General features: G+C 50.5%; 2 protein-coding genes across 3 annotated transcripts; one reads left to right on the forward strand and one right to left on the reverse strand.

Moving 5' to 3' along the window:
- The first annotated feature begins 1,017 nt into the window (after positions 1-1,017).
- LIAT1 (ligand of ATE1) lies at positions 1,018-4,503 on the forward strand. Of its 2 annotated transcripts, none has more exons than XM_090291694.1 (2): positions 1,018-1,305; positions 3,669-4,503. In XM_090291694.1, the coding sequence occupies exons 1-2, from the start codon at positions 1,119-1,121 to the stop codon at positions 4,220-4,222; spliced, it is 741 nt and encodes a 246-aa protein (XP_090147820.1). In that variant the 5' UTR covers positions 1,018-1,118; the 3' UTR covers positions 4,223-4,503. The 2 variants fall into 2 exon arrangements, with proteins under 2 accessions (XP_090147820.1, XP_090147821.1); XM_090291695.1 differs by having other exon boundaries at positions 3,672-4,503.
- Positions 4,504-14,895: 10,392 nt separating this feature from the next.
- RFLNB (refilin B) lies at positions 14,896-22,522 on the reverse strand. The gene is made up of 3 exons (XM_090292397.1): positions 22,204-22,522; positions 19,345-19,454; positions 14,896-17,658 (listed from the first exon to the last, which is right to left on the reverse strand). The coding sequence occupies exons 1-3, from the start codon at positions 22,417-22,419 to the stop codon at positions 17,328-17,330; spliced, it is 657 nt and encodes a 218-aa protein (XP_090148523.1). The 5' UTR covers positions 22,420-22,522; the 3' UTR covers positions 14,896-17,327.
- Between the last annotated feature and the right edge of the window lie 1,692 nt (positions 22,523-24,214).

Genomic DNA, 24,214 nt, shown 5'->3' on the forward strand with positions numbered 1-24,214 from the left:
GTCCAGTAACAAGACTATGGCTAGATGTGGAAAAGTGGGGGCTGGAGCAGCTGGGGGCAAAGTCTTAGGGTCTCTCCATGTGGTCCAGTTTGTGGTTCCTTACAGCATAGTGGCCTCAGGGTACTCAGACTTCTTACCAGGAGGCTCAGGACTCCAGGAGCAAGTCTTGAGATAACAAAGCAGATGCTGTGTTACCTTTTATGACCTCACATAAGAAGTCACAGTGTCACTTTCACCACATACTGTTAGTTACAAGTGAGTCAAACAATCCACTCAGCTTGAAGGCGACTGGAATTAGACTCTGTCTCTTGATGTGGAAATGGCAGCCTTCTAGGAGAGCATGTGGGATGAGAGATGTTATTGCAGCCATTTTTGGAAAATATAATCTGTGGTGAATAAATCTGGAAGGAAAAGCAGGTGACAGAGCATACCAGGCTTTGTAACCCACACTAAATTTCAATTTTAATATGAATTGGAAGATTTTAATCGAGTGAAATTATCCAATTGTCTTTAAAAATTAGTTAATAGGATGTGTAAATAAAGAATTTGTGGGGAGGGTTTGGAAGTAGAGACCAGTTAGGAGGGGTGTCCAGAAGTTCAGGCGCCAGACATGGCAGCCAGCCCTAGCCTGGGTGAGGGCACAGGGCGGGAGGTGGGGGAGGAAGGCCGCCAGGGTTCCGGCCTGTCCAGCTGTTTTGTTCACTGAGGCACAGAACAATGAAGTTTGTTTGTTTCTGGACACTTCGGATTTGAAAGGCCAGGGTAGATGTAAGAGGCTGGAACTCCGCAGATAAAAATTTAGGAGAGAACGAACAGCATTTTAAAAGGCACAGGAGTATATGAATACGCGTCAGCGCAAGTATTGACAACTTCCCTATTCACTCTTCCTCTACGCATCGCTGATTGTGCCAAGGTGTCAGCCGGAAACACGCATGAGCACACTTAGCCCTCGGGCGGCACCTGGGCGGAAGCTCCCTGGTTGCGCACGCGCGCTCACGCTGTGTGCCGGTCGCCATGGAGACGCGTGGCCCGCGCCAAGCCCTCAGCGCCTGGAGGCCCGGGCTCGGCGGCTGCGGATCTTGGGGTGCCCCACGCACAGGTCGCGGCCCCCGGGAGGGATGGAGCGCCTCGGTGGGGCGCAGGCGGCCGTGTACGGTGAGGACGAAGAGGAGGAGCTACAGGGCGGCACTGCACGCACAAAAGGGCCCAAGCTGCCTCCCATCTCCTGCAGCGCCCCAGAGCCCACCGAACAGAAGGTGAAGAAGAAAAAGAAGAAAAAGACTGAGGGGTCGGGCAAAGGGGACGGTAAGAGGAACAGCTAGCACAGAAGCCTCAGCTCCTGTACCAGAGTTTTTCTCTGAGGCCACCCACCCCTGCCCCTCACAGGGACCCCCACTGCCTGGGGATCAGTTCAGACCAGAAAGAAAGTTGCCAGTCCCAAACAGAGGTCCTCCCGCTCCCCTCACACACCGCTTATCACTGCACAGTGATGCCCCACCCCTGCTCATGAAGACCATCCGTGTCCACAGAGACCCTAAATCGAGAGTTCTCAGTATCCATGGAGACACTCTACCCCAGAGACAACCCCTAGATACCCAGCCCCACACAACACCTCAGCCGTACAGACACTTCTCTCACCTTCCTAATCCCGCAGCAGAGTTGCAATCCTAAATATCCATACTTTCCCGACATAAATCTCAAGCCTTCCTACAGAGATCCCCTCATCTTCACACAGACTTTCCCCAAGCCAAAGAAACTACGGCTCTAGAGTCGGGCATTCCTCACACACAGACACACAGGCTTCTGCCTAGAGACCCTCCTTGCCCTCTTTTTTCAGGGGTACCTGGCCTCTGGGTGTTATGTAGACACCCAGTTAATGCATATAAAATAGTGACCTCACTGCAAGGACTTCCATCCCCCAATTGCCATCCACCCAGGCCAGCCTTCAGCTGTACACACACTATCCATCAATCTCTGCCACATACTTTTACAACCCCAAACATCCTCAACAACACCCCTATGTCAATATAACCACCAAATAAGACTAAAGTACAGCCCTGGCCCAACAGTTCAGTTGGTTAGAGTTTTATCCCGATACACCAAGGTTGCGGGTTCTATCCCGGGTCAGGGTACATATAAGAATCAACCAATGAATATGTAACTAAGTGGAACAACAAGGTAATGTTTCTCTCTTTCTCTTCCTCTCCAAACTAAAAAACAAACAAAAAAACCTAAAGCACAGATACCCCATCAGGCACACATATTCGCAGTCTACGCGCATATAACAGATACTATTTCACACTCACATTCACAGACCACCCCCCCCCCCAAACAGTTTGGTACATGTATAACTATATGCATACCAACTATATGCATGCAGGTTCTCACTCCAGTCTCTCTCAAGGACATGACAGACATACACACCAACACCTGCCACAAACGCACAGAGTCTCTGCATCTCACTGAACTCCTTTCATAGAACCCCTTGATTTCTTGACAAAGGCACCGAGAATATCTGTGATGTAGAATGCACCTGCCCATGAGTGCTAAGTCTCCACTGTCACCGGTGTGGTCCCCCTCCAGGGCTTTGGCTATCAGGGAGGTGGTTCTCACTGACTCTGGCACAGCAGCCCTGACCTCCAGTGTGGCCAGTCCTGGGTTCAGGTTTCTGGGCCCTGATCCCTGTGTGCAGAGCTGGTACCCTGGCAAGCTGGAGGCAGGAGGAGTGGCAGTGTCTCCGATGTCATCCTTGAATTTTGGGGAAGGAAGCAATAGGAAGATTATAATGACTTCTTCAGGTGGAATCATAATAAAAAGGCAAGAAATCAATTCTAGAGTTTAGGCCAAAAAGCCCTGTGTGTGTGTGTGCAAAACCAAATTAGGAAATTTATTGTCTTTTTGGATTAGCTTCTGACTCTAGAAATTACAGTGGCATGTATATCATACTATCAGCAGGGGACACCAGTAGCTTTCGGGGAGTAGAAAGGTTTAGAAATGTAAAAGAGGACTTTTTCTTTTTTCCCCCCTTTCTTTTGGGAGGATTTCTTTCTCCCCCAAAAGAAGGATAAACTGATCAAAGAACCACAACTTACAGTGTTTTATGTGTGTGTTACATAATTCAGGATTGCTATTAATGTAAAAACAAAACAAACAAAAAAACAGTACAAGCCACACAGCAGAAGTATTTCCTGGCTTGGCTTAATGCTGCTTTCCGCAGTCAGATGTAGGAAGTTTTTCTGTTCTTCATTTCTTCATAAGGAAGTCTGGTCTGGGGTCAAGTCATAGGTTCCTAAAACTGGAAAGTATCTCAGTGAGCATGTGGAGAGGGGAAGTCGGGGGCAGCGTGCACAAGTGGGACAGGGCACTAGGAGTCAGGCCTGCATTCAGATCCTGGCCCTGCCACCCGCCGTGAGACATTGGAGTCTCTGTCTCCTCACCTGGGAAATGGAGCTGGTAGCTTTGATCCAGAGGACCTGGCTCATAGTGCATGCTCAACAAATGACTTGACCAAAAAGCATATAGCCAACGGGTGTGTGTGGGGCTGTGAGCCCTAGGTAAGGAGGTAAGGAGGGGTCTCCACCGCTTACACCTTCGGTGAGTTTGGCATCACTCCTGAGCAGGGTGAGGGCAGGCATCACCACAGGTGCTAACACTGCTCATCTGCTCAGCAGAGAAACATCAGCGTCAAAGCCTGGAGAATCCGCAGCTGTTTCTACCTTTCCACGCCGTCTTAAGCCCCAGCAAGGCTCATGGCCCGAGGCGCGATCACAGGCAGGACAGAGAACCAGACAAGCTCACCCCTTCTTTCTCCTCCTCTCTAAGTCTCCCCCACAATGCCGAAATAGAAGAGATCCTCTCACACCAGATCAACGAGAGTCTGCGCTGGGACGGGATTCTCACCGACCCAGAGGCAGAGAAAGAAAGGATTCGCATATATAAGCTGAACCGGAGGAAGCGGTACCGGATGTTGGCCCTCAAGAGCTTCCACTCGGCCCCCTATGCCGAGGAGACACCCGAGAACCTGGCCTGTCTCTCAGGTCAAGACGGCAGCGCCAGCAGCAGGCGGCCCCCATTCACAGCCTGCTGCCCTCACCCCTGCTTCGAAGGAAACCGCACTCCAAAGCTCCCGCACTGTGACGCAGCCACGACTCTGCCGGAGGGAAAACCCACCCGTGATACTGGCAGGCTTATCACTTATCCTTACCACGAGTTCATGCGTTAACAAAGAAGAATAAAAGGAAATCAGGCCTGCATCTGAAGGAAGCAGATGTCTGGCGCGTGGATGAGGTCAGCTGCTCCTCTCACCCAGGTGCCCTTAATTGCCCAGGAAGCCGGCAGTTCCTTAACGTGAGCAATTTAACGAACAATGTCCTTTTCAGAATTTCCTTTTTCTCAGATAAGCTGGCATCTCTGTGGCTCAATTTCTCATCACAGTTAAATGTCTATAACCTGCGCCCCCCCAAAATAAAGAAAGTGTGTAGATTATATCAATTCTAAATCTCAAATGAGCTTCATGGGTAAAACTCCACACACAGGGTGCTTCTGTGGGCTCAAAGAAAATGCTCCAAATAACCTGGAGACTTGTTCTTTTCATTAAATATATTCCCCGCCCTTCTGTGGTCTTCAAAATAAGTGAGTTCCAGAACCTCATTCCTGAGAGGTTATTATGAAAAGTTCCAAAAGGAATATTGCTTCTCTTATAAACATGATCCTCCCCTAACCCCCCAAAATGGCATTTTAAGCAAATTTTTGGAGCATTAAAGAGGCCTTACTATGCTACTCATCCCAAGCTAATATATATTCTTCCCTTCCGCAAGTATTAACGGCATGAGGGCCCCATGTTATCTTACTTTGGGTTCTCCCAGAAGCAGACCGTGAGGGGAGGACTCACCTGCAAGTAGATTATCTGGGAGGTGAAGGGAAGATCAGTGGAGAGGAAACTGGGAAGGAAAGACCGCCAATCTGGGGACACTATTTTCTTTTTAAGATTTTATTAATTTTTAGAGAGAGGGGAAGGGAGGGAGAAAGGGAGAGAAACATCGATGTGTGATTGCCTCTTGAGCGCCCCCAACTGGGGATCTGACCTGCAATTCAGGTGTATGCCCTGACTGGGAATCCAACCAGCGACGCTTTGGTTTGCAGGCCAGCACTCAATCCACTGAGCCACACCAGCCAGGGCGTGGGGACACTATTAAACCAGCTTCAGAGCAAGGCAACTGGAACTTAATCCCACAGGGAAACACCGGCAGGATTCAGTCCCAGGCTGAGGGCCAGGCGTGGCGGGTATTCATTTCCTGGGGTTTGCAGCCTGCCACACCTGTGGGCCTAGAGGCCTACCTCCGATGTAGGGGAAATCACCCTCAGACACAAACAGGAGACAGAAAGGTCCAAGAGATGGGGTGGGCTCGGGGGTAGCAGCGGTCAGCTGTGTGCAACCCATGCAGGGCCGAGAGGGACAGAGTGGAGGTTTAAGACAAGGTCCCTGCCTTCCAAGGAGTTGGACATGTAGGATACCAGGAGAAGCTGAAAGTCAATACAATACCCCACATACTGCTCACTTGAAAGTTAAGTGCAAGCGGTTATCCTAGTCCCTGCCTGCCCCCAGCGGACGGGGCAGCCCTCTTCTCGCGCATCCTTGAAAGGCCAGTTACAGAGCTTTTACATTTTGGCCATTGCACCCTGGCAAAATATAGCAAAGGGGCTTTTGGAAGACCCCTGTCCCCCCCACCCCCCTGGAAAGGTCAGTGGCCACGTGTGGCAGGGTCCCTGAAGCAGAGGGGTGGCCCTCCTATGCTGCTGAGGCCCGTCTGCTGTCCAGATTGAGGAGTACCCTTAGAATCAAGGGACAAGGAACAAGGGCTTTGTTGTGGCTCCCGGGGAGGAGGGGACAGGAACTGTCCCGCAGGACCTCACCCAGTGCTCAGGGCTCAAGATAAAGACAGCAGGGGGTGGGGCAGCTGCGCACCAACTCCCAGGTGCTCTCATTAACCTTAGTGGTCCGGGGTCCAGTGCATGGGGGAATCCGAGGCACTCCAGCTTCAGGGTGCCTTCCTCGGTCACTTTGCATTGTCTTCCGTTGGGGATGGCAGGGGGGTTGGCCTGTGCTCACCTTTCTGCCATGAGATTTCTGAGATAGTGGTTAAACTTAAGAGCTTTGACATCAGAGTTGAATTTATCTCTTTCCCGCCATATGCTAGCTGTGTGGCCTTAGGCAAATTTCTTAACCTCTCTGAGCCTTAGTTACCACATCTGGAAACAAGGATGCAAGTATCTATCTCATTGTTGTAAGAATCAAATGCAGTAACTACATAATCATATAGCATAGTGCCTGGCCCCTGGTAGGAAGCACTCTATTCTAAGAGTATCGAACAATGATATTTTAGGTTGGGGTGGCCACATAGCCACTGGAGAGACCATCCTGGGTAATGGTGTAGCAATCACCTCATCAAAGGGCGAGCTTCACAAAGAAACATGCCTTCAGTGGCTGGCCGATAGACATAATTCAGATAAACCACGAAACAAATTACATGGGTCAGGAGCAAGAGAGAATGTGGGAGGAATGAAGCAAAGGTCTCCAAGGCCAGTATTCTGGGGAAGGGGCTTTGGGCCAGACAAGAAAGTGCCTACTTGGAGCCTGGAGCCAAATGGGAATCTGAAGACATTAATAGAGAAAGCGCACGGGCTAATGTTCCCACAGCCACTGGGGTGGCACCTCGTCAAGCCACTGCTGGGTGGGAAGTTCTAAGTGTCTCCCACACTCTTCCAATGGCAAGAGGAGGAAACCCACAGAAGACTGGCTTACTGACAAATGGGGGCGACTGACTCAAAGCCCACAGTCCATGGCTGGCTGTGGCTCCAGGCACGGCGGGATCCAGGAGGTCACACTGGGTCATCAGAATTTGTCCCTTTCTCCATATCTTGCCTGTGCTCCCCTGAATCAGTTTCATGTTCAAGCAGGTTCTGGTGACAGGACGGCAAAGGAGGCATTGGCATCCCTGTAGTTCTTCAAAGAAAAGAGTCACTCCTGTGTCCCTATCTAGTGCCCATCCCAGCCCCAGAGAATGTCTCTGTCCTGGCACAGGTCATATAGCCATCACAGGACTAATCACAGTGGCCAAGGAAATGGAGTATTTGTTGCACGGGCCTAGCATATGGACAGGAAGGGGTGGGAAGATGGGGTCACCCCACTGGACATAGATACCTAACAAATTGTCATAGAATCTATGTAGAACCTACACAGAATGCAGAGTAACTCCTGAGAGATGTCACATAGAGAGATTTGTCCATTACCCTCCAGAGGAAGAATTACTCGTTCTTAAAGGCCTCTGGCCAGGGGTCATGGGGGTGGATGGCAAAGCAGGAGTGAATCTCAGCTGGTGTGGACTGACCGCATGCCAGCCAGCCCTATCGAACCTGTTAACCGAAGATGAACATTCCCAGGAGGCCACGCTTGGAGCCCAGATTGTGGCCACCCTTGGAGAACCACACAGCCTCCTGGGACACGCCTGAGAGGCCTGGCAGTGGACAGAGCAGCTTCTGTGGCGGACAGGCCAGCGTGCAGGGACAGCTGTGTGGAAGCTGAAACTGAACGGGCTGGTTGACAGCATCCACAGCTTCTGAGACTCCCGGTCAAAGCTAGCGTGGTGGGTGGAGATATGGGTCCCTCTGGGGGGGTTGCCAAGGACTCTCTCCTAGGGGTGACCTGGGTATAGGGCAATAGAAGGATGTGAGATGTGCGGGGGGGGAAAAAGTTCTGTAACCATGGATCCATGAGTTGTTTTGGCGCTGAATGTATCAGCCACTAAGCGCTGTTTAGTGATAATAATTGGGTTTACATTTTGTACCTGGTTTTGGTGGAGCCTAGCAGGTGGGCTTCAACCTTTGAGGCTGGTCACGTAGCTGGAATGTGCCCGTGTGACCAGCTCACGATAAGATGCTCCCACCAGGAGTAGACTTTGGGCTTCCAACCAGCAGTGGTGGCAGACTTGGGAACAGCGTGCTCCTGTGTGAGCCTCGTGACCGCCCACCGTGGACACCGCAGGAGAACAAATTCCAGGGCTGTGACAGCTTTTGTGGGGATTGGTGTGGTCGATGTCTCCTGTGATCTCTGCCTCCTGGTGTTCACGTCCTCCCCTTGAGTAGGGGCTGGACCTATCGACTCAAATGAGTAGATATGGCAAACGTGATGGAATGTCACTTCCGAGATGAGGTTATGAGAAGAGGCTGTGTTGGGGGAGAGAGGGGAGAATGAATCGGTGGAACACAGGTGGAGGGAAGGACGAAACCATGCTGTGTGGTGCTGTCATGGCAGGTAAGTGTCATTATATATTTGGCCAAATCCAGAGAGTGCACAGAGAGTGACTCCTAATATATGGGCTTTAGTTAATAATCTTGTGTCAATACCAGCTCCTCTGTTGTAACAAATGTACCACATCAATACAAGATGTGGATAATAGCCCTGGCTGGTGTGGCTCAGTGGATCGAGTGCCAGTCTGTGAATCAAAAGGTTGCTGGTTCAATTCCCAGTCAGGGCATAAGCCTGGGTTGCCGGTCAGTCTCCAGTTGGGGGTGTGCGAGAGACAACCGGTCGAGGTATCTCTTGCACATGATGTTTCTCTCCCTCTCTTTCTCTCTCTCTTCTCCTCTCTCTAAAAATAAATAAAAATAAATTAAAAAAAAAGATGTTAGTAATAGGGGAAACAAGGAGAGTATTGAAGAGGTATATGGGAAATCCTGGTAGTTCCTGCTCAATTTTTCTGTCAACCTAAAACTGCCCTCAAAGATGATTAATGAGGGAGAGACAGACAGACAGACTGCGGCTTCCATTGGGCACACACACTCTTTCTCTCTCCCTGTGGCAGGGCTCTTGCTCTGGGGGCCACCTACGGCAAGGCCCATGTGGTGAGGAACTGACTTCTGCCTGCAGCTGGGACGCCTGCGGCCTGCCACAGCCACGTGGGTGAGTGTGGGAGCAGGTGCACCCTGTGAAGCCCTGAGATGGCTGCAGCCCCGAGTGACACTTGCTGGCAGCCTGTGAGAGACACTGAACCAGAGGCACTTGGCTAAGCTGGCCAACAGCAACGGTGAGGTGATAGTAAAGTTGTTTGAAGCCGATCCCCGTGGGGGAAGCCCTTGCCACACAAGCGCAGCTGCCACACGATCGGCCCCTGCCTCCTCCGCTGCTGTCACTGGTGTCCCTCAGTGGGCGGCCTCCCCCTTGACCCGAGGAGTGGGAGGCCCCAAACTCAGCCTTCTCACAAGAAGCCAGGCATTACCCGGGCCCTACAGATGCCTGTCGCCAGGGCGCACAGGAGGTTTGAACTTATTTCCAGAAGTGATGCTGCAAGGCTGCTGGGGCCGTGAAGTGTCAGACAAGACTGTGTGACTTCTACTTGTGGTGCTTCGTACCTAGAGCTGGGGAGAGCTACTCGTGTTATATTTCCATAGTGTGTAATTATAATATATTAGGTCATCTTCTAGTTTATAAGTTCTTCTGTCTCATTTGCTGCTCAGTCAAGCTCGCTGAGCAGTGGGAATTATCTCCATTTTACAATTTAGGCTTAGAGAGAAGAGGTGACTGACTGAAGTCACGCAACTTGTAAGAGGTTTGCTTTAAGGTCCCCAATTGTTCTTTATAGTGTTATTGACTTCTTGGGTAGGGGGAGAGAAAGAGAAAGAGAAAACCATTGAAAACATGGATTTTTCTTGTTCCACTTATTGATGCATCATTGGTTGATTCTTAGATGTGCCCTGACTGGGGATCAAACCTGCAACCTTGGCATATTGGGACGATGCTCTAACCAACTGAGCTACCTGGCCAGGGCCCAACTGTCTTTTTAGGAAATGTTTATCAAGCAACTGCTAAACATGATAACAATGTTCATGGATCAGGCTTCTCTCCTGTCTGAACACGGTGTTAGACATTTAACATACCCGATTTCCTTCCACCTCCACAATAGTCTTTGAGGTGGGAGGGTGTTATGATCCCGTTCACACATGAGGAAACAGGCACAGAGCGGGAGACCTGCCCAGGGTCACACAGAAGCTAAGGGTGATGAATGACTACGCGGTGGTGCCTCCGACAGGCTCCCAAAGTGGGTGGTAGCCAAACGGCACCCGTTCTAGAGTTTAACCACAACGGAAAGACACAGATAAAGACAGCACAGGGGGCTTGTTGGTTGGGTCAGTGGCTAAGGCGGCGTGGGTGGGGGGTCATTGGAAGGAAGGAGTTGTTCCTGGGAACTGTGGCTGGAAGAGAAGCTTCCTGGGGAGAGGGAGCCCGGGCAGTAGAAACCTCTCAGCTGGGCTCCAGAGGGCCCCTGGGCTGGTGGGAAGACACTCTCTCAGGCCTTCTGGCCACCTGTGTATGTGTTCATGGTCAAATGCAGCCTTTAAAACGACTGGCACGTCCCTCTCTATCATCGCTGGGAAGGGTCTAGGAATGGTTCTACCTCACTCAGCCCTCCCCACTGTCGCCCCCAGCCCAGGCCAGCCCTCTGGCCTGAGACTGCTCCCTGGGCCTTGGCTTTGAGGGTGCTGCCTAAGGCCTCCGCTCAGAATGTGGGCCTGGGACCAGCAGCACCAACGTGGCCCAGAGCTGGTTAGAAACTCTCGTCAGCCAACTCTCAGGCCGCACCCCAGACTTCCTGATTCAGACCCTGCAGTTTAACGAGGCCCCTGAGTGACTCACATGCCCATTAACATTTGAGCAGCTCTGGCTGTTGGGAGAGGATGCCCCCCAGGTCTCTCCTGTGTCTGTACATCTTGTGAGGAGAGTCGCCTCTGTTCCAGACTGTCTTTTATAGGATGTTGGTATGACGAACAGCCCTGGAAGACAGGGCGTGTCTCCCTGCAGAGCATGGGGCAGGTTTGCTTATTTATTATAGAAGATTCCAGTTCTAAGCTCGGAGCGCCGCTGCTGTAACACTGGCCCTTATGTGCTGGTGCCACCTGGCCCTCTTCACATCCCTCGCTGGGAACGGAGGCTCGAAACCAGCTCCAATGCTGATGCTCTAGCTACTGTTGTGACTAATAATAACCTGTCCTTTGCCTCTGACCAAGAAGCTCATGTCTTTAGCCACCATCCATGAAAATGTGGCCAGTTAACGTGTTGGCCTGCAAATGCTGGTAGCATAAAACCTGACTCCTTGCAGCTCTCCAGCCTGGTCTAAGCGACAGACTTATCCATTCAACTCCAGTTTCTCTATACTTAAATCACCAGAAAGCTGTACAAAGTTTTACACTCAGGTTTTACTTTCAAACTATACAGAAAAAGCATACATATTACAGACAAATTAGAAATCACAGATAAGCAAAAAGGTATTTTAAAGCACCTACTAGTCACTCCATTCAGAGGGAGTTTGCCTCACCTGTTTGGTATCCAGACTTCCAGTCTTTTTCTATTCACGTGTCTAAATATAGGAAGACAAAATTAATGGGGTAATAATATGTATGTTGTCTTTTAACGGTTCTCTTAAAAAACTATAGCATGGACAGCTTTCCAAGTCACCAACTGTCCTCCACATCCTACTCTGTGACGCATGCCTAGCATTTCATTGCACAGCTTATGCAATCCCTATTTGTGGACATCTACTTGGTTTCCTACGTCTGGCTACTCTAAACAACTTTGCCAGGAACAGCCCTATATGCACATTTTAGGGCAGTTTTCCACTGCTTTGGGTACGTTCTTGGAAGTGAAAACACAAGCCAAAAGATAATTAAAACAATAAGCACTTACACAGCTTTTAACTCACACTGTTCTAAGCACTTCATGATTTTTACCTCATTTAGTCCTCACAGCATCTCTGTGGAGAAACTTACTGTTGTTGCCCCCATTTTACAGAGAGTTGAGGGACTTGCTCAAGCCACACAGCTAAGAAGTGATGGAGCTAGTTTGAACCTGGGTGGTCTGGTGAAGGGGTCCAGAATATGCCACTCCAAAATATGCCACTTTTTGGCATCAGGATTATTCTGAGCTGAAGGCAATTGAGAATCAACAGATGTAGGAAAAGTTCTCTGCTTTCCCCCTATCTATGTAAAAGCAGGACAGAAAGTTCCCTTTGTGAAGGTGGCATAGGTCCCCACCACGGTCCTGTCCTGGACCAGAATGAGGAGAGCAACTCTTACCCCCAGGACAGAGCCAGCACCGAGATGAGTGTGCATAAACAGGCCTTACTAAAATCACCCTTGTCTCCCAATAGTGTCCCCAATATATTTCCTGGTCACTTTCCCACAGTTTATTGGCCCTAGAAGCCCCAATTCCCTTTCCTTTGCCCAGTCACTTCTTATCACTGTTTTTTAAATTAAAATATTTTATTTATTTATTCTTAGAGAGAGGGGAAGGGAGGAAGAAAGAGGGGGAGAAAAACATCAATGTGTCATTACCTCTCACACGCCCCCAACCAGGGACCTGGCCCACAACCCAGGTATGTGCCCTGACTGGGAATCGAACTTGCGACCTTTCAGTTTGCAAGCCAGCCCTCAATCCACTGAGCCACACCAGCCAGGGCTGTTACCCTTTCTTAAAATGGCATATAAGCTCCACTTCTTTAGGTTTTTATTTCTTTTCTGTGAAGCCCTCATGCACATGAAAACATTAATATCAATAAAATGTATGTGTATGCCTCTTCTCCTGCTCCTGTCTTTTGTCAGTTTCATCAGCCCATGAAATGCTCATGAGTTCTCAGGTCCAACAAGTTTGAAATACTCTAGATTTTGCCGTTTGAAGATTCTTAATGCACATTAACATATTAAAGGCTATCGTACAACAAATATTCACTTTTTCTCCCCATTTCCACGGGGGAAGTATGGTTCCCCGTCCCAGTCATGTTAGGTTTGGTCATGCAACTTGCTTTGGCCAATCGAACATGGGAGGAAGTAACAGGGTGCCAGTGTAGAATTTAAGAGGTATTGTATGTTTCTGCTTGTTTTTCTGGTATCGTTGGAACGCGTCCATGAGAAAAATGTGCCCCAGGGGACCTCCCGAGCCTGCTTCAGAGACAGGGGGTGCAAACCCGAACTCAACGCCTAGCCTTGGGCAGACCTGCTCTACGGGACCTATCAACTTGCAAACAAGAAATAACTGCTTCAGCCTTGACAAAATTATGTGTCACTATGATTTGTGCTGGTTGTTATGGCACAAAAGCTGATTAATACAAGGGTTCCTAGGAGCCCTGAAATAAATATAATTAGCGTTGTTCAACTTTTAACTTCCCCCAAATTATTTGATCATAGACCCTTATTTTGCTCCCTAGAAAGCACACTGGGAAATAGTAATATAAACAAACCACTTGATAGTGATTATACTCTAAAATAAAAGTATTAGTATTGAATTTTGAAAAGAGGCATTTCTTATAATAGGATTCATTACCTAATCAATAGTCATTCACTTCTTAAATTTCTGGGAGGTATATACCAAAAAACCTTCCTAAGTTTTATCACATTATTATTAATTATACATACTACTTTTTCCTCTTGAGGGCACCAGCTTAATCTGATAGACTTAGGTATTTTTCAAGGGAAAACTGAAACATTATTAGTTTCAACACACTTTTACCTCTCTCTAGACACACACACCCCTTAAATATTTTTCCAACAAAACCTTGAAACTGCTGACTAGCCCATTTGTTTTATGGAACATTTACACCATATAACCTAATGGCAATATTAGGCCTCCCTGCCATCCCAATCAGCCAAGGTAAACTTGATTTCTGTTAAAAAAGAGCTGGCTTAAAAAAATTATAGGAATTATAATATGCATCCCTGGTACATATTTATTTCTGAGTCGTAACTCAAAGACTAACAGATAGGGCCTTGCCATGGATGTGATGCTTGAATGAAATAAAATACCTTCACTTTCAATGTTTCTTATCGATCCTCTCCTTGCTTGGCCCAAAGGGACGTTTCCTCTGGGAAGACATCAGTCTGACAGTGAAGAGATGTGGGTGTTCCATGCAAAGTGTTCTCACTCCAACTGCCTCACTTCAGGAGACACTGGAAGTGAGAACGTCCCCACACGGGCCAACCTTGCTCATGCCACCTACTCCATCCTTGACACAATTAGGTGTAGGACATTGATAGACAAGAAGCCCTCTAGTGGGGTCCTGGTGCCCGGACACCGATGTCTGGCACTGTTCTTTTGTCTATGACCTACAGGTTTTTCCAGACCAGAGCGATGTCCCTCAAATTTAAGATGGTTAGACTTGGACACGCATTTCTTCTGCAAAGAAGGAAGGCAATCTGAATGGGGAGGTGGGCAGGGAGGACCGGTCTGACACCATCACAGCCACGTTTGCAGGGCACATTGGTTTTAGGAAAGAGTCCACATCCTGTCTGGGAACAAACTCCTTAAAACTCTGTGCCCAGGGACCCCTTTGAAACCTTGTGTCCTCTAGGAAAGGCATACTCCAGACAGAAGTCTTATTCTATTAAAATACAATCACATATTAACAGTTTTAAGACAAAGAGCTGTTTTTCTCATTTTTCCTAACCCAAACATTATAACTTTATTTTTAAAAGAGAAGCATCTGTAAGTATTTTTAAAAGATAATTTATTGTTAAATGAAAGAGTCACAAAGCAAAATGGGGTGGGACAGAGATGTCAAAGATAAATTTAAAAAGTCGTTTTTGTCAAATACTCTTCTGGACTTCCTAAGGTGAGAAACAGAAGTGTCGAATGAAAAGGTAATCAGTCTTTTTTAAAAGGTCTGGATTTGAAAACATTTTTTTTCAGAAAATACAAATCCTCCTCATTACATGAAAGCCATAATTTAAAAGCCTGAGAAAAAAAGACTTTAATTCATAAGTAAACTATCTCCAAGATACACTTAGGAATGTTTGGTTTTACTGAGTGAGTTTTAAAAATCATTGCTTCCGCCTTGCAAACCAACACGAATCCGCCATCGAGCCAGGTCATTTAACTGCCCTGCGGTGTCCCATTGTATCTTCACACGCTTCCTTTTCTGCGACTTTCAGCCAAGCAGGTTTGAAGAAAAAGGATTAGAACTAAAGTTCATTCCCTAGTGAATAACTTAACAAAATAAAACCTGCTTTTTCATTTGCATTACACATTCACAATCGCTCGTTTCTACTTACTTTACTGATATAATTCAGATTCTCTCCCCACCTAGAATGATTTGCCTGCACTTAACCCAATCCCCCTAAAGCAAAATCTCACGTGGACATCCCAGAACACTGCTGTGGTCAAAGGCCGTGTTCTGCAGTCCTGGTCTCTCCTGACCTGCTGCCCACGACAGCGGTCTGAGCTCACCCAAGCGTCCCCACTGGGCCACAGCAAAGCCTTGGGAATTCTCTGCACATAATTTAAAACTTACATTTATCACTTGTCTTAAATGACTAGACTATGGAATTGGAGAGGAAAATCCACTTTTATCATAAATGCCGTGGAATTTGCTTTTCCAAACACAGGAAGCAGTTGTTACTCTGTATGACCAAGGAGACTATAGTGCCCCAGAGTGGCCCTCTGAGGGGACCCCCACTGCGTCCCACTGCAGCAAACTCAGGGCGGTCCAGCCCACTGCAGGCTCCAGTGGGGGATGCTTCCAGTTAGAAGCACTACAGACTCAATATTGTTACATCTGAAGAGGACACCAGACTGTTTGGCTCTCCAGGCCTCCAAAGACTTTAAATGAAGGTGATTATCATCACACCTGTTCTCCTCAGAACAAAAGTCCCGCTGTGGCTCCAGGGTACCCATACAGCTCTCAGTTCTGCTTTCAGGGCAGATGGGAGCCATTAACAGAAACCAAGAAATACAGCGGGGAGTCTGAGCTTACAATACTTTGTACCTCAAACGCTTGACATAATTGGGAGGCATTCAGAGGAAATAGTCACAGTTTGTTCTTTCCAGTATTGGAAGAGAAAAAGCCATCTGCCACTTTCTTCACTCAGAAACCTCAGGGATTGGCAGGAAACAGAAGTGTTGGGGTGAGGCAGGGTGGGCAGGAGGCGGAGCCAGCGGCAGCCTCGCCATTGCGCCCTCTTGGCCTAGCCGCTGTCCCGCTTCTGAGGCCGGTTCAGCTGAATTCACAAAGTTCTTCACTTCACACTCAACACCATGAGTATCACTTACACTAAAATGAACACTGAAAGGAAATGTGTACCATCACAACAGCGCCCAGGTTTTGAGTGGGACTTGGGACATCTGGCCCAACCTTGACTTCACTTGGGGGAGCCATTTCCTCACTTTAGGCTGTGACCTCAGGCTCTGGCAGAACTCCTCTGCCACGCTGACACAATCCAGGTCCTAAGAGCAGCTGACCCAGGGTCCCTGGAGAGGACCCCATCCTGATGAACCAGATCACCAGGAACACCTATCGGTGCCTCCTCCCAGGTGGCCACCGGTTCCCACTGGGAGTGACAGCCTCTGGCGCGGTCCCCCAAAGCACTTTTCCTAAGCATTCTTGTAAAATGCCGTCTCTCTCTGCAATGTTTTGCCTTATGAAAAAATAGGAAAGTATTTGGAAACCCCAAAATACATATCAGGAGAGTTACACAGGCCTGTGGAGACGCTCCCAGATGCCAAGGGTGCAGGGCGCTCTGCCAGACCCTGAGCTCAGAAGCAACCAGCGGAAGGGACCGGAATCAAAGCCACTGATCCTGGAGTCCGCCTTCCGTTGGCCTGACCCTCCTGGAGAGGGGAACACAGGCTAAGCCTTTTCCTTCTTTCAAAACAGAACAAAACAAAAAACATTTTATTCTGTGGTTTGGTTTTTTTTTTTTTTTTTATGTCATGAAAAAGATTTAGAGAATTTGAAGCGTTTTGGTTACAGGAAATGGAAATGGAAATAAAAAATGGAACGGCACTCCACACGCCACACAGATTGGACCCAGATGGGTGTCACAGCTTACTGAGTTAGCGCCACTTCCGAAGCAGTGAAGACACCCCGGGCTGAAGTTTCTTAAAACTCACTTTTTCCATTCCAGAGACTTTTTCCACGCTCTTTCTCAGACAAGCTGACCAATGGCAGAGAAGCTGTCCCCTCTCTCCCTAATTCAAATTGTGGCCGTTTTCCTTTCGCCCTGGTCTCTTTTATTTTCTCATCAAATTGAGACTTGGGAGGGGAAACAATGCAGCAGCGAACTAGAAATACACTCCTGTTAAAAACAATTTGATAATTTTTTAAAAACCAAATTCTCTCAATTATGTTAAGTTACTGTGACATTTTTTTTTTTTTTTCTTCCTCAGGCTGGGCTTAGAGGTATCTCTAGGTTAGATTCCTGGGGACGTGAATGACACTCGAGGGTGGCGTGGCCCAGTGTGACCCGGGCAGCGGGGAGCCGGTCCAGCCCCACCCGGCCTGCGGGAGTCAGCACTCATCCGAGAGGTAATCACCGCCCAGGAACTCTGTGGCTTCGAGCTCCACGCTGGACAGGAACCTCCTCAGCGTCTTGCGGCAGTTGTAATCCAGGGTGGTGGTGTAGACGGTCTTGGGATACTTGGGGTAGACGATGGTTGTGCTGAGGAAGCGGGTGGGCTTGTGGCGGGGCTCAAAGCGCAGCTCGGCCTTGTAGTTGCGCCATGTGCAATTGGGGATGCAGGTGACCGTCTGGCTGCAGGAGGCCACTGCCAGGCCCAGGGGCAGGTGGACGTCATCAATGAAGTGCCGCTCTGAGTCGTACTTGACTGATGAAGTGTACCTGGGCGGGAGACGGAAGGCAGCATGATGGTGTTCCTCTGAGCAAGGGGCACTGGGGTCCCTACAGTGGCCCTGAACCTCGTGTGGGGTGCAGACTTTCAGATGTGGCTACTCTAGTTAGAAGCATCACAGAGTGACTGTAGCACTTACTGTGTGGTACTATTCAAGGCACTTTACTTCCAGGACCTCATTTAATTGTCCCAATAACTGTGGGAGATGAATCAAGGTGCAGTGGGAACAAGCAGTGGGGGGTGGGTGGGGACTTAAGCAGGGGTGCCAGATTGCAGAGTTTACCTGGCACTCACTGTTTCCCGCTGTAGGCAGCAGCCCCTGGAGCCTACGACCATTGACTGAAGCTGTGAGGTCTCAGTCAAGTTACTGACCTACTTCTGAACTTCTCACGGCCTCCGTTACCCTTTTCTATAACAGGTGCCCAATAAGACCTGGGTGGAATGTTCATGCAGCAAGTGCTGTCGGTGGTGATTATTATATTACGATGTGAATTCTACTGCCACACCAGGGGCGAACAGTTTCACTGTCCCCTGAAGTGATCAATCAGCTCTTTAAAGAGGGGATGAAGGAACCCAGATATCCTGAATGGTTGGTGATACCAAGTTCTAGCACTTGGCCCACCTTAGCCTTTAGCTTGGTGACCCCCTCAGACCCAGCGACTCCGAGACCTGACCTTATCAATCAAAGCCAATTACAATCTCGATTTCCAGAAAACAAAAACCAAACACTCAATGTTACTCAAGCAGCTACTTTATTATTTTTAAAGTCCTTCTTTGGGAATTTGGGAGTTAATTTTTATATATATAAGCCAAGCATAGTTGGTTTTCCTGTATAATCAGCAAAGCTTCATAACTACTAAAATATATATGAGTATCACACACAGGCACATCTAACAACACCAGCCCCTACCTGCTGGTCAGGGAGGGAGAGTCAGCATTCTTTGCAATAAGCTGAGAGAAATGCCTATTCTCCTTGGGCAAGTAGGTAAGAAGCTGGTGAAAGCTAATGTCATGAAGTCATGTCCTCATTTTGTTCAAAATACAAGCTCTGCAGGAATAAAGGGCTGAACTGCTCACCTCCAAACCGGTGACCCTCCTTTGTTCCCCGTCAAAGGGCCCTTTGTGTTGAGGCAACTGAAACCCAGCTATAAAACCACCAGCTCCCAAAAGTAAAATTCCTTTCTCTAAAAAGACATATCTTGAACAGAGCCTCTCAGTGAATCTCTGCCCCCAGATAATCCTGGATGAGATAATTCCCAGAGGAAGAACGAGACTTTCCCAGTGAAGTTATAAAACAAGGCTGCAGCACCTCGACGCAGGGCTGGGGGGCTGGCTGGGGGTGGGGAAGTGGGGACCAGCTTTTGGAAAGAGAAATTTATTAGAAAATGTTAAACATCTGATGGCCATGACATATGAGGTACAAAAAGCAAGTTGCAGGACTTGATGTGTAACATGACCTTGTTTTTATTTTAAAAAGTATGTCTATATATTTAATTGGTTTGAATGCAGAAAAAATTCTGAAAGCATGCCCACCAAACTATGAATAGCCTTTGGCAGACTTTTGTGATAAGCTAATTAAAAATAAGTAAATAAATAAATAAATTTGGATTCATTTCTGAAATTTTAAAAAAGGAAAAATTTAAAGATCAAATAAAATCAGAGCCTGCTCTACTTACCTTACTTCCGTGGGTGGTAAGGGGTCGAACTCCACTCCTTCGCCGAAGGACAGGGGGCAGAGCCTCGGGGAGCAGGCAGAGGCCGGCGGGGTGGGGAGGGAGGCCGGATTCTGTGAGGATGGAGAACACAGTTAAACCACAGGCTGAGCTGGTCTATGCCCCACAGAAGGTCCCGGCCCCGAGCCTCCAGCTGAATGCCCGGCTGCGACTTGTGTCTCCTTCCTGGGAATGATGCCAGAGAAGGGCCGGCCCACAGGATGGAAAGAGCAATGGACAGGGAGCCAATGGGTCTGGGTTCGAATCCCAGATCTACCACAAATGTGCTATGTGGCCTCACAAGAGCCACACATCACACGCCTTGTGAGACCTTGTCTTGCACACTGAGGGGGCCCCCTTCCACCCCGAGGTTCTGTGAAAGGCTGAAAAGAGGAAACAGACCTGAGCTCAGCGATGTCACAGGGCTGCTGCACCACCCCGCAGGGAGGTGGGCAGGAAACCTCGGGCCACTGGGGCTCTGCCAACCAGAACCCTCAATTATGTGCCCCCAACCCTGTCATTGCCTGCGCAACACTTCAGAAAAGGCCAAAACAAAATCATTCTATCAGGGGTTTTTTTATACTGCAGATTCAGGATAACTTCCCTCACATCCTCCACCTCTAGGGAGGTCAACACCCAACCAAGATGGAGGATCCGCACCCTCCCTGGTACGATGAACACGAGAAAGTCCTCTGTGCACTTTCCACTGTCCAGAAAACTCAAAGAGCCAGAACAAAGAGACCTGGAGGTGAACGGGCTTCTGGTCTGGCCAAAGCTTTGGTCTTACTGCTTCACCATGCGGCCTGAGAGATCGTTCCATCCTAGACCCAGGTGCTAGTTCTCCCTGGATTTCTGTGTAGTAATACTTTGGGTTCCCAGCTTTATGGGGGAACTTGTCATTTCCTTTGCCTAATTGGAGAGAAGAATCCACACTTGGGCCGGGGTGTGGAGGTGGCAGCCCCACCCTCACATATGCCAGGACAGAGAAGGTAGAAGATTGGCTCTAAGACACTGGTCGTGTTACTAAGACAAGGTGTCATTGGAGGTGTAGGTTGGAAATACAAAAGCCAAAGGGGACCAGGGAAGGTCAGGGAGAGGGTGAGGGTCCTGAGGCCCCAGCACCTGAATTTGGGTGGAGAATTTAATAAGCCTCAGCTGGGGAGGGCTGTGGTTGAGAACCAAGGTCAGTGGCTGGGGGAGGGGTGAAGTGTGGGCACTGGCTGCTGCAGAGCTTTTGGAAACAGCCCCCAGGTTGTGACAGTGGGCCCTGCTCTGCCCCCAGCTCTCTGGCTGCCAGACATTTCCCAATTTAGGGGGTACCTCCCAGACAGTCCCGGGCTGCAGGATGACACCACCCACCACAGGAGCAGGTAGGCAACTCTCCGACACTCACATTACAGCCTTCTTTCAGGTGTCCACCTAAGCGCTCGCTTCTTTGGCCTCTGCCTTCTCTGCTCCCTCCTCCCTGCCCACCCAGCAGACACACACTGACCACACAGCTCGCTCCAGGTGCAGGCTGGGAGTGGGGCAGGGCAACAGGAGTTATAACAAACACATGAACAAGGTGCCACCAGGGAATGGGGATGAAGCCACAGTCTCCAGCATGGCTCTGGGAAGCATCAAGGAAGACTTCCCAGAGGAGGTAACAAGTTGGGTGTTGAAGAGCCAGAAGGGCTTTGACAGGTGGAAAAGCTGACTGGGTGTTGAGTGAGGTAGAACGGGACAGGCTTGGAAAGAAAGGCATGCCAGGTGAAGGCAGCATTGGGGGCACTGGCCTGTGGTCAGGGGATGCGGAAGATAAGGCTAGAAAGGGCCTGATCATGAGGGTTCTGAAGGCCAAGCTGAAGCTGGTGCTGCCTTCCAACCGGGATGAGAGAATGCAGCGATGTCCACTGAGAGACAGGGTCAGCGGGTCAAAAATTCCACGCACTGTCAAAGTGTGTGGGGGCTTAAGGAGCAGCAGCTGCCACTCAGGGACGACTTTACCCAGGGGAGAGGGCCGTATACACCCACTCCCAGGGTGGGGTGGGAGGGCTGTGTGAGAGCCCAGCTTTGAGCTTTGACTAAAGGCAGGATGTGGGCTCCCCTGAGCTCTAGGTAAAGCCGATAAACAACCACCTGAGAGATTGCTAAGGCAAAAAGAGACTTGGTGTTTTTCTGTAAATACAAATTTTAAAAGAAAACAAAAGGAATCCTGTTTTGAAAGTTTCCACCCACCTAAAGGCATCCCACCCATCATGTGCCAGACCCTGGTTAGGTGGCAGGACAAGGGGGGCCACAAGGAGGAGGGAGAACCATGGGGTAAATCTTCTCAAAAGGTCCCTCCAAGGCCACTAACACAGTTCCCTAAGGCTAACCCCGCTGGCTGTCTGAATCGGGGAGCTGGGGTCCAGAGTACACCCCTCTCCCCAAGACCAACAAGAAGGTGTAAGGCCCTTGAGAGCCACAGTCTTCAGGGGCAAAGCCCGGGAGAGAGTGCCAGGTCCGCAGTCCGGGAAGTTCCCTATTGGTGTCCCCGGACCCCCTCCAGCCGGCCGGGGCAGGAATGCGGCCGAGCCACCCCGAAGGGAGGAGGCGGCGGCTCTTCTCTCCCGGGGCTCCCGCGCCTCCCAGGCGATGACAATTTTCCAGCCACCGGCTCCAGCTGGCCAGGCACTCGCAGCGCTCCCGCCCCGGGCTCCCCGCTATGGCCACGCCGTCCCGACGGGAGGGTGGCGGCGCCGACAGTGAGCCCTGAACGGGGCCGTACGACCGGCTGGTAGTGTCCCCGGGCCCGGCTGTGGGTGGGATGAGGAGGGAAGGAGCCAGAGGGGAGTCACCCACCAGGACCGCGGGGGTCGCCGCCACGTCGGGCTCCAGCGTTCCGGGTGCCGGTGCGCGCTCCCCGCTGCCGCCGCCGCCCCCGGCGGCCGCAAGCCCCCAGTGGCTGGGGCTGGGGCTCGGGGGCAGCCCCGAATCCGGGCTGTCCAGGACACCGTCGCCCTTCTTCTTCGTGTCCACGAGCTCGGGCACATCCTGCAGGTTCAGCCGGCCCACCATGTCCGTGCGCACGGCGGGGCCCAGGCCGGGCCGCGGACGAGCGAGGGGCGCAGACGCGGGCCGGGGCCGCTGCCCTCCCGGCCGCCCTGCCTGCCCGCCGCCCGCGGGCCGTCCGAGTCTGGCCCGCTGCAGCGCTCCGGGCCCGCCCTCCGTCCTCCGCCCCGCCCCACCCGCCGGGCCGCCCGGCACAGGCTAGAGCCGAGAGGCCCGGCGCCAGGGGCCGCTGCGCTCCCGCGGTGCGCCGCCCGCACTGCGTTCCACGCGGCCGCCCAGCCCGCCCGGAGTGGCGGATCCCAGCACGCTGGGGATGCCGGGCTGGCCTACTTAAGGACCCCGTCCGGGCCCTTTCCCCGCTGCAGGTGGACACGGGGCCCCCACTCGCCCCGGGCCCCTGACGGCGCCTGCCCCCTCGCCCCGTCCCAACAGGGCCCAGCAGGGGCTAATACCTCGAACCCTGGCCGTCTGGGGAAGCCAGCGCAAAGCCCCGGCCTGCAAGAGGCTTGGGGAGCCGGCCGAACACAGCGAGCAAACAACTGGAAATTATTAATAGTTAATGCGCTTCGTATGGCTCTAGCCGCCTCTTGGCTCAGCAGGGCGGGCTCTCAGCTTGTCTCTGGCTCTCATTTCTGCCCCTCAGGAAAAGAGGGCCTACTCCGTTTATTTTCAGGGACTCCCGCGGGGAGACATCACCCCCTGGCCTGAGTGCCCAGCTGAACAGACTGTGGCCACACCGGGCAGGGAGAGTCTGCGGTGGGCTGGCGCGGACTGGGACCTCGATGGTGAGCAAGCTCAGCAGGCTGCCCAGGAGCTGTCTGAGGGACCGTGGGCTCCCTGGTGAGGGCCGCAGCTTTTCACTCACAGGAGTTCCGGTCTAAAAACCAGACTGGGGGTTCTCCCTCCTTTTTAATTAGACAGAAAGACCCTATCTGAGTAGGAACTCGGTTCAGTAGCTGCCTGCTGTAGACCTGATTGTTCTCAAACTTTTTCTCACAGAGATCTCCAAAATTAGCAGTTAATATAGTAAGTCCCCACCCTCACCCTAATGTGGGGATCCTGGTGCATGTGCAGCTAAGAGCCTCAAGCTGAAGCTGTGCCCAGACCTAGCCTGCAGGTGCTAGCTCTAAAGAGGAGTGTGCCCAGGGTTAGGGGACTTCCCTGGCTAGATAAGAGGTGGGCTGGGCCCTGGCCAGGTGGTTCAGTTGGCTGGAGCTTTGTTTGGTAAAGCAAAAGATCACAGGTTCAATTCCCAGTCAGGGCACATACTTAAGTTGCAGGTTTGATGGGTCTGGGTGGGTTGGGGCCATGTGCCATGTGGAAGGGAGCAATTGGTGTTTCCCCTTCACATCGATGTTTCTCTTTCTCTCCCTCTCTCTAAAGCCAATAAACATATCCTCAGGTATCCTTGAGTGAGGATTTAAAAAAAGAAGAGAAGAGGTGGGCTGTGCATGCCCCACAATGGCAGCCCAGTCTATGTCCTGGCAAAAACAAAGGACACTTGTCCTGCTTGCAACCTGTTAGAGTCAGAGTCTAGAATGCGTAGATGTTAGAGATCTGTTGGCAAAGTGGGGCCCTCCTAACCTCCTCACTCATCATTTTCAGGTAAGAAAGTAGAAAAGGGATTTGACTGGCTCCAACCCATGCACTTGGTACAAGGCCGCTTGCCTCACACCATCCTCTCCACAGGCACATGCCTGTGTGCTGACAGGTCGTTCACTTATTAAGGGCCCAAGGGAATAGATTACAGAATCACAGTCCAGGTAAATGTTTAGTGCCAGGACATACTCTAAGCAATGGG

The sequence above is a fragment of the Furipterus horrens genome, unplaced genomic scaffold, assembly GCF_987537825.1.
Source record: "Furipterus horrens unplaced genomic scaffold, mFurHor1.1.pri manual_scaffold_11, whole genome shotgun sequence".
Classification (NCBI taxonomy): Eukaryota; Metazoa; Chordata; class Mammalia; order Chiroptera; family Furipteridae; genus Furipterus; species Furipterus horrens.

Bases quoted from the DNA above. Each gene is read 5' to 3' on its own strand.
- RFLNB (XM_090292397.1), bottom strand. From the start codon at position 22,419: ATGGTGGGCCGGCTGAACCTGCAGGATGTGCCCGAGCTCGTGGACACG. The intron at 19,455-22,203 runs GTGGGTGACTCC...CCATCCTCACAG, and splicing joins CGGCGACCCCCGCGGTCCTG to AATCCGGCCTCCCTCCCCAC. The intron at 17,659-19,344 runs GTAAGTAGAGCA...TCTCCCGCCCAG, and splicing joins TTACCACCCACGGAAGTAAG to GTACACTTCATCAGTCAAGT.
- LIAT1 (XM_090291694.1), top strand. From the start codon at position 1,119: ATGGAGCGCCTCGGTGGGGCGCAGGCGGCCGTGTACGGTGAGGACGAA. The intron at 1,306-3,668 runs GTAAGAGGAACA...TCATCTGCTCAG, and splicing joins GGGGTCGGGCAAAGGGGACG to CAGAGAAACATCAGCGTCAA.